Source organism: Eretmochelys imbricata, chromosome 11 (assembly GCF_965152235.1).
Source record: "Eretmochelys imbricata isolate rEreImb1 chromosome 11, rEreImb1.hap1, whole genome shotgun sequence".
Taxonomy (NCBI): domain Eukaryota; kingdom Metazoa; phylum Chordata; order Testudines; family Cheloniidae; genus Eretmochelys; species Eretmochelys imbricata.
Window position 1 is genome coordinate 31,586,742 of NC_135582.1, and position 13,450 is coordinate 31,600,191.

The 13,450-nt window shown below is 46.4% G+C and overlaps 1 protein-coding gene across 5 annotated transcripts in view; it reads right to left on the minus strand.

Annotated features, from left to right (window-relative positions):
- ACVR1 (activin A receptor type 1) overlaps positions 1–13,450 on the minus strand; it is a 137,603-nt gene that overhangs the window by 44,686 nt on the left and 79,467 nt on the right. For 3 of the 5 annotated variants that reach the window (XM_077829996.1, XM_077829999.1, XM_077829995.1), the window contains exons 3-4: positions 5,464–5,727; positions 4,728–4,945 (exon numbers count right to left, since the gene is read on the minus strand). In XM_077829996.1, the coding sequence (XP_077686122.1) occupies positions 4,728–4,945; positions 5,464–5,727 (482 nt within the window). The remainder of the gene's footprint in view (positions 1–4,727; positions 4,946–5,463; positions 5,728–13,450) is intronic. The other 2 variants (XM_077830000.1, XM_077829998.1) reach the window with 1 other exon arrangement.

Below are 13,450 nucleotides of genomic sequence, written 5' to 3' on the forward strand. Positions count from 1 at the left end.
AAACTACACTTTAAAAAAAAAAATAGGGATGGGATACAGGGGAGCGGCTGCATTTTTTGTCATCAACAAAAGCTCACATGCTCAAAACCTATTACTCGCCCATCTGTCACACCGCTACTTATTTATTTAACACACACATGAGGGACAGAATTAGTCTTCTAGAAAACAGCATGTGATCCACAAGCGCTGACTTTCCAAAGTGCCGGGGGTGCTCGACCCCCAGCTCTGCTCCAGACTCTGCCCCCACTCCACCCCCTCCCCAAAGGCCTCACCCCACCTCTTCCCACCCAATTCTGGCCCCTCCCCCGAGCATGCCGCATCATCGCTCCTCCCCGCTTTCCCCCAGAGCCCCTTGTGTGCCACGAAACAGCTGATCACGGCCGGCGGGAGCCATGGGGAGGAAGGGGGAGGTTCTGATCTGCGGGGCCCCCGGCGGGAGCTGATGGGGGGCTGTCAGTGAATGCTCAGCACCTAAGTTCCCTCTAAGCTGCGCGGCTGCCTATTAATCCCTGCGCAGGGGCTCAGGGCTGCGGTGAGGAGAAATGCCTTTCCCCCTGCATGGACCTGCCCCGGCCGGGGGAGAGCCCCTTCTCCCCCCCACTGTCCCCAGCACGGACCTACCCTGGACCTGCCGCGGCCTGGCCCAGGCCTGCCAGAGCTGCAGGGGAGGAAAGCCCCTCCCTCAGCCCAGCCGCGTTGGAACTGCTGCAGTCAGGGAGAGGTGCCTCTCCCTCGGCCCCGAGCTGCTGTGGTGAGAGAGAGAGAGGGCTAAAGGGAGTCCTCTCCCCACTGCAGCTGGGGGCAGCCTGCACCCCCAAACCCCTAATCCCCAGCCCCATCCCAGAGCCCACACCCCAACCCTCTGCCCCAGCCCTGAGCCACCTCCCACACCCTGAACCTGTCATCCCCAGCCCCACCCCAAAGCCTGCACCCCCAGCCAGAGCCCTCACCACCACCACCCCAGCCCAGAGCCCCCTCCCACAGTCCAAACCCCTTGGCCCCACCCCCACTACATGCATTTTGTTATGTGCACCAATACGAAGGGGATATGTGCACCAATACAAAGGGGATATGTGGCACAACAAAATTCATTCCACACGTGGATGTAAAAATGTAGAGGGAACACTGCTCAGCACCCACCATTTTCTTACCTCCACGTTGATGCTCCAGCCCCGGAGCACCCATGGAGTCTGTGCCTAAGGTGTGATCAGATTATTAAAAGACAATAATAATTAGGGTTGGAAGGATTAGATGAGCGGTTCTCAAACTAGGTCACAAACCCATTTTAATGGGGTGGCCAGGGCTGACATTAGACTTGCTGGGGCCCCGGGACCCTTGGGCATTTGCTTTGCCCCCCCCCCCCCCGCTCCCTTCGCCTGGGGCAGTGGGACTCGGGTGGGCTCAATCTTCAGTCCCCCCTCCTGGGGTTGTGTAGTAATTTTCTGTCAGAAGGGGGTCATGGTGCAATGAAGTTTGAGAACCCCTGGATTAGATTAATTGGTGTCAGCAAACATTGACTAACACACACACCCCCCAAAAAATTAATCAATAATAGTAGAAATTTACAAATAGGCAAAGAAAGAAAAAAGCTGCTTGAGCATTGGAGTCAAAATTCAGAAATTTAGACTTTTGCATGAGGCTCTGTAAATGGACTAACGAGTGAATGGTAAAGACAGGTATGACTTCTTGATTTAAGGATTATTTACTTTGTATATTTTGACATGTGATATTGACAATCTGTGCTTTAGCATTTTATAAAGCTTTAACTTTTTGAATCTCAACACCTACTGTCAAATAATTGTCTGACCCTCCCTTCCAATAATTGCCTATAACTGACAATTTTAATGCTTTAAAATGAAAACCAATATTATCAGTTTAAATTATTAAAAACTGAATTCTGCCAAACCTAATACATACACACAAGGGGGCTGAATAAAAGTTGCACAGGACAACCTTCACTCTGGCATTTCCTAACTTCTGTAGTGCTTGACTTCTCAAGCTGACATTCTTTTGATGTAGGAAATTATATTTATAAAAAAATCTAAATATAAAAAAATTAATTTGATCATGTGGAGCCATACTGACCCCCATATGGGTCAAGTGCAAGGTTGGGCTCAGTTGATCCACAGTTCTACCACTTGAGCTAACTGATACCTGGTAGCAGTAGGAGACTATTAGCTTCTATGTGGACCTGCCATTAGAGGGAGATGGAAACACTCTACCAGTGGATTTCACACCTATTTGTGAGACAACAAACAAATATGGAGACTCAGGAACAACAGGTTTTATTCCAGGTTCTGTTGGGGAGGGTTCTCTAGTTTAGAGAGCTTTCTGGCCCTTATCCTCCCTCTTCTCCACAGATCCTATCCTCTTCCCCACCCCAGTTCTTATCTCCCACCTCACTGCCTTCTACCCCCATTTGCTCCTATCTCTGGGCTTGTCTACACTTACATTTTATAGCGCTCTAACTTGGTGGCTCCAGGGTGTAAAAATCACCCCCGAGCGCAGCAAGTCTGAGCACTTTAAAGCACTAGTATAGACAGGCTCCGAGCCGTGCTCCCTGTGCTCAGAGCTAATTCCCTCATGGAGGTGGATTACCAGGAGCGCTGGGAGAGCTCTCTCCTGGCACTCGCACGCGACCACACTCGCACTGCAAAGCGCTGCCACGAGAGCGCTCCTGCAACAGCGCTTTGAAGTTTCCAGTGCAGCCATGCCCTCTGTCTCCTATGCCAGCACCTGACTCGGGGGTGGGTGGGGGAAGGGGAGAGGAGAGGACAGAACAGGTACCAAGAATGGCCAATAGATGTGGTTTTTACAGGGCAGAGCATTATGGGGAAGCTTCAACTGCCACAGCTTGTGCCGCACCTGTTCTACAGCCAGGAAAACTTTAGTAAGTTTGTCTTGAGTATTTCAAGCTACAGGACAGGAGGCAAGTTTAGCTCTTCCTCTCAACAAGCTCTAGATGAGCTGCTCCCCCTTAGCTGGAAGTCTCACCTCTTCCACCAGCCTCTAGCTCAACATTGAGTCATTCTGAGATACAGACTAGATTCTCTCCTGCACTAGGATGCCCTCCAGATTTTTGCTACCTACTCCTAACTTGGTTTCTGTGCTGCAGGGTAGGGACAAGGTAGGGATGCCTGACAGTAAAAAGAGGCAGGATTGGCTCTTTGGGTTCGAACCTGCTCCTCCTTCCAATCAAGGAATCTGCCTGACAATGGTGCCATTTGGTGGTCACCTCACAAACCTAGGAAAATGTTTAGCCAAGTAACAACTTTCCTGAAGGTCAGGTTTCTGAGTCCATCAACCCAGCACCAATCCACAAGAACAGGTTTTAGAAGCATCTCACTTTATAATCCAACTTGTTTAAATGCAAGCATCATTTCACAGCTCCCGGAGTAGGGATTTCCACACTTGACCGTTCCCAAGCATCTTTGCTTTACTAAACTGAACAACTAGGCCTGCATGGTATCCACCAACTTTCAGGCAAAGAGAAGTGGGCAGAAATTCTTGAAGCAGTCAGCAATGCTCCATTAGTTGGAGATGGGGCACCTTAAAAAAAAAAAAAAAAAAAGCATACAACTACCAACTTATTTCTCTCCACCTGCAAAAGCCAAGTGTCCATCTTCTGCCAGTCCAGGGGAGAAAAGCCAAACAGAGTAGGTCTCCCAAAATACAGAAAGGAAATACTAGGTCGAAGTACATATTAATCTTAATATTCTGGTGTTCTTCAGCTGTTTCCTCTCTCAAGTCATTCTTTAAACCTTTCCATAGCTTTTAACATTCAGGTTGTAATGCCAACACTGAGGAAAAGTTAGTTTGTTTGTTACCTTGTAATACATGTAAAAAACCTAAGATTTTTTTTTTTTTTTAAATCAGAAAAAGTAATTTATCTTCTTTGTATTTATCTTTAGAAATTTCAGGTATATCAAATCTTGTCTTCCCAGTTGCGGTCACTCTCTCAGGCTTCAAGTTGTTGGCGTTGTTTGAATATTTAAACAGAAAGAACTTTCCAAATGAGGTGGGTGTTTGTTTTTTGTTTAAGAGGAGACTGAGTAAATGTTGACAAAAATTAATACAAAAAATAAAGCAGGATTACAATTAACCTGCTTACCACAAAGTCCCGCCTCCCTCCCATTTACTAAGGTTTCAGCCCCTTCTCCGGTCCAAAAAAAAAAAAAAAAAATAATATCTTACTCATTCTCCAGTTATCCAGAAATTCTTCAGCAAACATAGGGGAGACAAGATGTGAAATTCCTAAATAAATATGATTGTGGAGCCATTAAAAAAACATCCCCACCCAACTACCTTTCAAGACAGTTATACATCATGGACACAAATGCATATTTGCCCTTTTCATGTGAAGCTTAAAGGTACAACACAACAAGGCAACCTGAGTTACTCTCCTGTCACACCACATCTAGAAAGGTCTGTTGGTATTGCTGCACCAGCAAACTCTCGTGTAGATGCAAATTATACCAGCAAAAAAGTGCTTATACCAGTTCGCTGAGCAAAATATTCTATACCAGTCAAAGCTCTTTTATCCCAGTGTATCTGTATATACACACACAGACTTTTGCTGATATAGAAATGTCGCTCCTCGTCTAGCCCCCCAAAAATAACCCCCCCAACATTGCTATACCAGCACAAGTTTCTAGTGTAGACCTGACCAGAGAAAGAAATTGAGACAGAGGTTAAGCAATTCCTACTATATACAAAAGATTACTTACTGCCAACGTACTGTCTCCAACATTTGATGCAATGAGTCCCTCAATTGTGCCATACTCTGCATCCCTAGCATTGAGCCTTTCCATGTGGTTTTGCTGTATTTTTCGAATAATCAGCACAGCTAACGTTGAAAATATTATCAGCATGATCACCGGAGCCAGTATAACAATGACTAGCATTTCCATGCTGTAACCCACAGCTTCTCCCTGGAGGGTTTGCCCTTGGTAAGAAAACAGGAAAGAGAAAGGAGGTTAAGAACTCCCACAGATAGTAGTTTAAAGACAAAAGAAATTATGCTTACATTTTCATTTGTAGTCAACTGAACTAAATACCGATCACAGGACAGTCAAAGCTACTTTATATAAGTTTACATTCACAGCCCACCGCCACCAGTACCACCACCAAATCTTTTATGGCAATCCCATCCATGGTAAAATCCAGTCAAGTTTTTGAAATTCAGAATCACAGCTGGCTTCAGAGAGCTTTCTCAAAGTCAGTAACCCAGAGTCAAAACTTACTGTTTTGTTCACCTTAGTCCCCAATATTCAGCAGCAATCAGTGACACTCTGATCATGCAGCTTGCAGACCCCAGCCACACCCATTTTCAGTCCCCTCTGGTTCAAGTGGCAAAAGACTTATGCCCAAACCTTAGTTTGCACTAGGTGAAAACAACATTAACAGGCAAACGCTCAACTCGAGACTTATTATAAAATAGCTATTTTAAAATTAACCTTTCACCTTTAGTAGGCAATTGTGCTGTGATATTCATGTTGCACAAATATCCCTGACAGCACTCGACAGCTTGGTCAGGAGACGGGGGTGTTTTGCATGTCATTTTCCCCTGTTCATAGACTTGGAAGCAGCCTTTCTGGTAAACTTTAGTGCCATCATTTATGCTCAGGGAGGCAAAGCACTGCTGGCCCTGGCAGCGATCTCCATTCCCACAGGACATGCCTTCACACACACACTCATAGTGGACCATATTTAGCTTCGGCTCATCATCTGCAGAGGGGGAGAATTGAGGGGACATCAGCATATGCTCTTATTTAATTTCAGTTACATGCAGAAGATATAGCGTCTACTGAATTAAACAACAGCTAACTCACTTTCTGTTTAAGAAGGAAGTCGTCTGAATAGAAATTAGTGCTAGTCACACTAAGTGGGACCTAAAGATGTCAACAGACCCAATTTATTAAGATGCCCATTTATGAGCAACTAGTTTGTACCTGCATTTCCACTTCAGAGCACCCCATTTGAATAAATACCCATTTTTAATGTCCAAATATATATTTTTCACAGCCTGCAGGGGGTACATACATAGCTGAAAGCCACAACTTAGACAGGAGCTTTTAGATTTGGATCTTGAATCATCAGTGTACAAAAAGAAAAAGCAAGGGAGGTGGTGAAGAAGATGGGAGCATTAGAAACCAATCAAACCATGCCTCCTCGTTCTGCTTTCCTTCTTACGTTGTTTATAAAACTTCCCCCTCACTTATTTAAAATGATAGAGAAAAATCCCTATATGTTCAAGAGTCTCACTGTTAAAAAAAAAAAAGAAAAAAAAAGAGTTACTGTGTAAACATGGAGGCCCATGATCTCATCCTTACAGAGTCACTTTCCAGAATTGCCTTTTAAAATCCAGCAGTGCTGGAATGCTGCTCCTGTTCACTCCAGACATTGGCCATCCAAGGAAAGACAACACTCAAGTCTAGGTAGTTATTTAAAAAAAAAAGACACAGGAAAGCATTGAGAAGGAGAGACGCAATTGTTGAAGAACATTTCTTCCAATGACTCTGACAGAGTTACTTTAACTACATTTAGAAAAATAAGTTATTGACTTGTTCTCCTTGTGAAAGCAGCACCAAGCCTGTTTGTGATGAAGCCATGATGGTAGTATTGGGGTGTTTTGGCGTAATACACAGCATACATTATGGTGGGCAGGAATAACTAAGAAAAGACAATTTTGGAGAGTTGGTGAAGGAGGGTATAATTTTTATGCTATGGCCCACCATTATGTACATATCTACGTATACTCATTCACATTCATTTGTGTTAATTCATCTCATATTTACATTCTCTTTCCCACTTTTCTATGTACACCAGAGAAGTTTCTAAGCAGAAGCATGGTAGATGCTCCCAAAATATCTACTGACGATATGACATGTTCCTATCACTACCGTCTGCCAACTGAAAAGAAGGAACCCTCAGTTTGGGGTTTTTTGGCACTAAAATCAAAATTAGGATTTTCATTTTTGTATCACAAATGGAAAAGCAATAGCTACTCCAAATCTCGAGTCTTCAAATCACTGTCCTCAAGAATGTACAAACAGGCATGCCTTTTTAAAGAACAACATTGCCCTATCAAACAAATTACGCTAATTATGTGTGGCACTTTGTTTCTTAAAAGGAGAAGATGTTAGCAGATTTCTGGAGTCAGTATCACATGGAATAAAATCTGGTAAGAACTGTAAAACTTAAAGCCAAGGATGAGGTTAAGGGTTCAAGTGTCTGGTGAGGATTCTACTCAGCCAGAACCAAACATTCACATGTCACACATGTCTTCTTAGGGCTTGGCTACACTTGCGAGTTAGAGCACATTAAAGGAGCCCTACCTCACTATCCGTCCACCCTGACTCCGCGGCTAGAGTGCTCCTGGTACTCCACCTTGGTGAGTGGAATAACGTTTTGTTCGCCCCCGCTGGAGCGCTGTGGCACCAGTGTGAACAGCCTGGTCTGTTACTGTGCTCTGATCGGCCTCCGGAAGTGTCCCACAATGCCTGTTCTAGCCACTCTGGGCATCACTTTGAACTCAACTGCGCTGCCCTCAGGTAGCTGACTGTCAGACCCGCCCTTTAAATTCTCTGGGAATTTAAAAAATCCCTTTCTGTTTGTTCAGCCAGGAGTGGAGTGCTCTCAGCGAATCTCCAGCGCCAGGCGATCGCCAGTATGGAGCAACGGCAAGATGCTGGACCTCATCAGTGTTTGGGGGGAGGAAGCTGTCCACTCCCAGCTGCGCGCCAACCGTAGGAATTACGATACATTCGGGCAGATATCAAGGGACATGATGGAAAGGGGCCATGACTGGGACGCACTGCAGTGCAGGATTAAAGTGAAGGAGCTGCAGAATACCTACCGCAAAGTGCGCCAGGCAAACCGCCGCTCCGGTGCTGCCCCTGCGACCTGCCGTACCTACAAAGAGCTGGACGTGATACTTGGGGGCAACCCTACCTCCACTCTGGGTACCACCATGGACACTTCAGAGCCCAGTTCAACAAGGCAAGAGGAGGAGCACCAAAGCGGGAGCGAGGGTGCTGAGGCAGAGGAAGACATCCCTAGGTCAAAGGTCTCAGCCAGAACTTGGGCAATGCGCTTGCACAGGTTTCTCGGGAGAGCCACTGTGGTACTTGTCCCAATAAGGTTATTTTGTCAGCGCCACTGTGCCGTGAGGGGCAGGGGAACCATTGCTGCACACAGGTAAGCTGCGTATGGGCCAGGGCGGAAGCCGCATTGCAGCAGAAGACCCTCCCTTGCAGGTCAACCTCAGCAACAAGATATCTTCCAGGATGAACTCCTGTGGAAAATGTGGGGACAGTGTTCAGTATAGGGGCCCCCTGCCGCTGTTGGCTCTCCCCAAAGCACAGAAACCCAGAGGACAGTACAGCCATAAACCAATCAGTCATGCTTGACCCTGTGCTTACTCACCATTTTGAGGCTCCCGTTGGTTGTGTACGCTCGCTTTGGGACGGGCAAATTATGCTATTGTGTAGACTGTTCTTGCCCTTAAGTATGGGGGAATCATTGCTCTGCCTGTGCAGTGAAAAACGCTGCATCTGTTAAGTGTTGCATTTTGCCTTTAGAGACGCAACCTTGAGATCTCAGCCGTCCCTGGCCGAAAGACTACAAAAATCAGAAAGAGGCCATGTAGATGCAAGAAAAACATGTTACATGAAGTAATGCAGCATTCAAGTAATGAAAAATTGAAAAGTGCGGGAGTGGCAGGACAGTGAAAGGAGGATCCGCCAGCAGAATGAGGAGTGCCGGCACAAAAGGGCGGTGCTCTGGCAGCAAAGCATGGAGCGGCTGATAAGCATAATGAAGCGCCAGGTGGACTCTATCCATAGCCATGCAGGTGGAGCACTACCGCCCCTGCCCCCCTACCCCTGCAGCCCTTGTCCCAAAACTCTTTCCCTTGTGCCCCCATGTCACCTCCAACACACTTCCCCCAACATCCGGGTTCTTATCACCACCAGCTGCCTCCAACACCTGTAGCTTCACCACCCAGCCCTAAAAACTATGACCCTTACCCACTGTACTCAACCCCCATCACCACGCTGTATAGCCATCCTGAAGTACAGCACTCCAGACAGGAAGGCTGAGTATAACAGGACACACGCAAATCTGTGATTGTACCATTCCCCACCCACCCCCTTGCCCTTTCTGTTTCCCAAGCAGTTGTGTTTCTTTTCAATAAATGAATTTTCTTTTCAATAAATGGATTTTTTGACTTTGAAAACATTCTTTATTATTGCATAAACTAAAAGATACCTTAGCCCAGGAAAGAAACAGGCACTGCAAGTCAGCGTAGCAAACACAGATTCCTACTAACACTGGAACCACCGCATTTCACTCCTGTGCAGGGCAGCAGACATTACTCATGGCTTTCAGCCTCAAATTGCTCCCTCAAGGCATCCCTAATACTCTAATAGCCCTGCTCTCTGGCTGCTCAAATTCAGCCTCCAGGTGCTGAACCTCCAAGTTCCATGCCTAAATGAATCATTCACCCTTCCTTTCACAAATGTTATGGAGGCTACAGCAAGCAGATATAACCGTGAGGATGCGGTCTTCGGCCAGGTCCAGCTTCCCATACAGAGAGTGCCAGTGGCCCTTTAAACCACCAAAAAGCACACTCCACAGTCATTCTGCACTGGCTCAGCCTGTTGTTGAACCTCTGCTTGCTGCTGTCAAGGTTCCCTGTGTAGGGTTTCATGAACCACAGCATTAAAGGGCAAGCGGGATCTCCAAGGATTACAATGGACGTTTCAACTTTCCCTACGGTTTGGGATCTGGTTTGGGAAAAAAGTCCCAGCTTGTAGCTTCCTCAACAGGCCAGTGTTCCAAAAGATGCGTGTGTCATGCATCTTTCCGGGCCATCCTGCGTTAATGTCAATGAAACACCAATGGTGATCCACAAGCACCTGGAGAACCAGAGAGAAACACCCCTTCCGATTAACATACTTGGAGGCTCGGTGGGCTGGTGCCAGAATTGGAATATGTGCACCATCTATCGCGCCTCCGCAGTTAGGGAAACCCATTTGTCCAAAGCCACCCACAAGGTCATGCGTGTTACCCGGAGTCACGGTTCTTCTGAGCAGGATGCGATTAATGGCCCTGCAAACTTGCATCAAAACGATTTCAGCGGTCCACTTTACCACTCCAAACTGGTTAGTGACCGATCGGTAGCTGTCTGGAGTTGCCAGGTTCCAGACTGCAATAGCCACCTGCTTCTCCACCATCAGGGCAGTTCTCAATCTTGTGTCCTTGCACCGCAGGCTGGGGGCGAGCTCCTCACACAGTCCCATAAAAGTGGCTTTTCTAACCTGAAAATTCTGCAGCCAGCCACTGCTCGTCATCCCAGGACTTGATGATGTGATCCCACCACTCAGCGCTTGTTTCCTGAGCCCAAAAGCGGCGTTCCACAGTGGTGAACATGTCCGTGAATGCCACAAGCAAACTCATGTCATATGCGTTACTTGAGTCAGTATCATCGTCTGAGCCCTCACCGTCACTTTGGATCATAAGGAATAACTCAACTGTCAAACGTGATGTGCTGGCGAGACTAGTCAGCATACTCCTCAGCAGTTTGGGCTCCATTCCCACAGACCAAAAGGGAAGACAGAGCGCGCAGAACAAAAAACGTTGAAAGATGGCGCCAAATGTGGGCGGAAGCACAGGATTGCTGGGATGCGAAACGATGCGTCACTGGATGTTGGGACAGGACCCAGAATGCCCCGCACCCCCCCCCCTTTCCACAAGGCACAGCGCCAGAATGGGAAGAGGTGCTCTGTGGGATAGGTGCCCATAATGCATCGCTCCCAGTGCAGCTGCAAGCGCTGCAAACGTGGCCTCGCCAGTGCACTTGCAGCTGTCAGTGTGGACAGACTGCAGCGCTTTCCCTACTGCGCTCTCTGAAGGCAGGTTTAACTCAAAGCGCTCTACAGCTGCAAGTGTAGCCATGCCCTTAGTTGTAGTCTGCCTTAGTTGAAGAGAGTAGAAACTGTATACCTGTGCTCCTGGGGAGAATACCCATCACCAGCAGGCACTTGAATCAGCAATGATTTAATCAGGCACCCAGATCAGCAGTGTTTCAGTCCTCATGAACATTTTCTTTAACTGAAGTCTCCTTCCACCCAGAGCAGAACATAAAACACCAGACTTCTGATGTTAGTATTTTACAAACAGTGGCCTGCCAGGACAAAGCTGAGTAGGAAGTCCACAGGTTGTAGTAACAGTCATTTCAATTAACGAGCAATAAAAGAAATAGCTGCTTTGTTGACTTAAGGAAATTCCCTCTTTATACTTTATAACACTGTCTGGTCACATTTAAGTAAGTGATTCAGATCTTCTTGGTATCTTGATTTATTCAGTGCCGACATGCTGATATCATAGCACAATATAAGTTATTTGCATCAAGACCAGACTAGTATGAGTTTTCTGCAGACTTTCATAGTTGAAAAATAAATTTTGCATGAAATAGCCAACTCTTCTCTCATGGAAAAGCTACAGCACACTCAGGCCTACAGCAAATAAAAGTCTCTCTTATGAGGCTAATATACCCTATATCCAGGTCTCACCATTGCTTACTTTGTAGGCGGGGTGAAAGTAAGGCGGTACGGGCCGGGCCGGTGTACCGGTAAAAGTTAGCTGCCAGTACCAGCCTGTACTGCTGACTTTGAAGTACTGCCACGGCAGAGCTTTAATGTCGCTGCCCCTTTTGTGCCCCGCCTATTGGGGGGGGGGGGGGGCACAAAAGGGGCAGCGATGTTACAGCGTTGCCGTGGCAAAGAACCCTGCTTATGTCGTTGCCCCTTTTGCACCAACGGGGGTGGGGGGAGAAAAGGTAGGAGCTGCCCCGGGGCTGCAATTTAAAGAGCCCCAGGCCCTTTAAATTGCCGCTGGCGCCCTGGGCAGCACGGGCCAGGCAGCGCAGATGGGCTGGCTGTGGGACGCTGACCCCAGCCCCACCCCTTCCGCCCAAGGCCCTGCCCCTTCTGGGGAGGAAGGAGGGGGCAGGGGAAGAGGAGAACCTGGCCCTGTATACCCGGTAAGAGCTCAATTTTAATTTCACCCCTGTTTGTGGGTTCCCTAATTCGCTGGTGGGCTAGTGAGATAGACCAGGTGATTGTATGGCGACCTGCCAACACTCCTCCACCACTGCTTCTGCAGCCTCAAACTTCTTTTTTTCGGTCTGAACAAAATCAAGTATTGATACTACAACACCAGCAGCTTACTGCAAAGTGAAGAGCAGTGCACCACATTATTCCAACTTGAGCAGACCACCAGCCGAGAGAGTACCACAGACACCTCAACAAGCCTACTGATTGAGAAGACCTACACAAACCAAACAGGTCAGATTCCAGGAGCTCAGGAATGTGAACTCCAAAATTCGTATTTTAAAAGTGTTGGTAAATCCAAAAATCTGGCAGTTTCTTATGACGTAGTGTGGAGGAGGGTGGGTATTGTCAGCACTGAATTTTGCTGGTAACATTTTATACTGGGACACAGGAGAGGCAAACAGGAAAAGGCATTTAACACAGAGTCATGGGAAGACATTTCCCGGATTCGGCCAAGATCAAATACCAATAAATCCTCCAGTAACCCAAAACGTTTTCTATAAACTTACGTAATTTAAATCTCAACAGAATGTTAGTCTGAGTTCCAAAACTGTGCCCCTCTGCCCCTCTCTCTAGATAAGCCAAGTATAAGACAAAAGGGCGAGAAGTTGCTTAGTACTTCAGGATCTGTCCCCTCTGGAAGTTTAAGGGTTACAGCCTAGCGCTCAGTGGACATTCATCCCCAGCACTGTTCAGCTACAGAAAAGACCAGGGCCTGAATAGTGAAAAGTGTTGAAAGCCACTCAGAATTCAGAGATGCATTGTCTAAAATATGCAGAAAGTATGAACAGCACCTCCACACAGCAAGAAACAATGTGAGTTGTGGAATGTAGTCAGAACAAGCTACATGCAGAATTTAGGCAAGGTATGAGGCAAGAAGCCAATGTTAAAGTATTTCTATCACCTAACCATCCTTATCCCAATACACTCGCATACTATGTTAAGTAAAACATACAAAAACACACAGCAATACTTACAGTCTGTGCACTCACTTTATGATGTGCCCCAAATTTTCTGACTTGCCACATTTAAAGATATTCTAGCAGAGACTTGCAGCAAGTTCTCAGTTATGTGTGCAAGTTATAATTTTTATACACACAGTATATTAGTTGATTACACAGTATTAAAAATTAGAGCTAAGCAACAATTGTGAAACTAATTAATTTTAGTTTGATCACTTACGTTCCAAACTTGCAAAATTCAATGATTCACAAGGGACATCCCGTTATTAGTGTGAATTAACAACCTATTCATATGGAACAAGAATTAGAATATTCAAGTCTTTATACCAATAGAAAGATATTCCTATTTCTTTTAATCTATTACTTCATGGA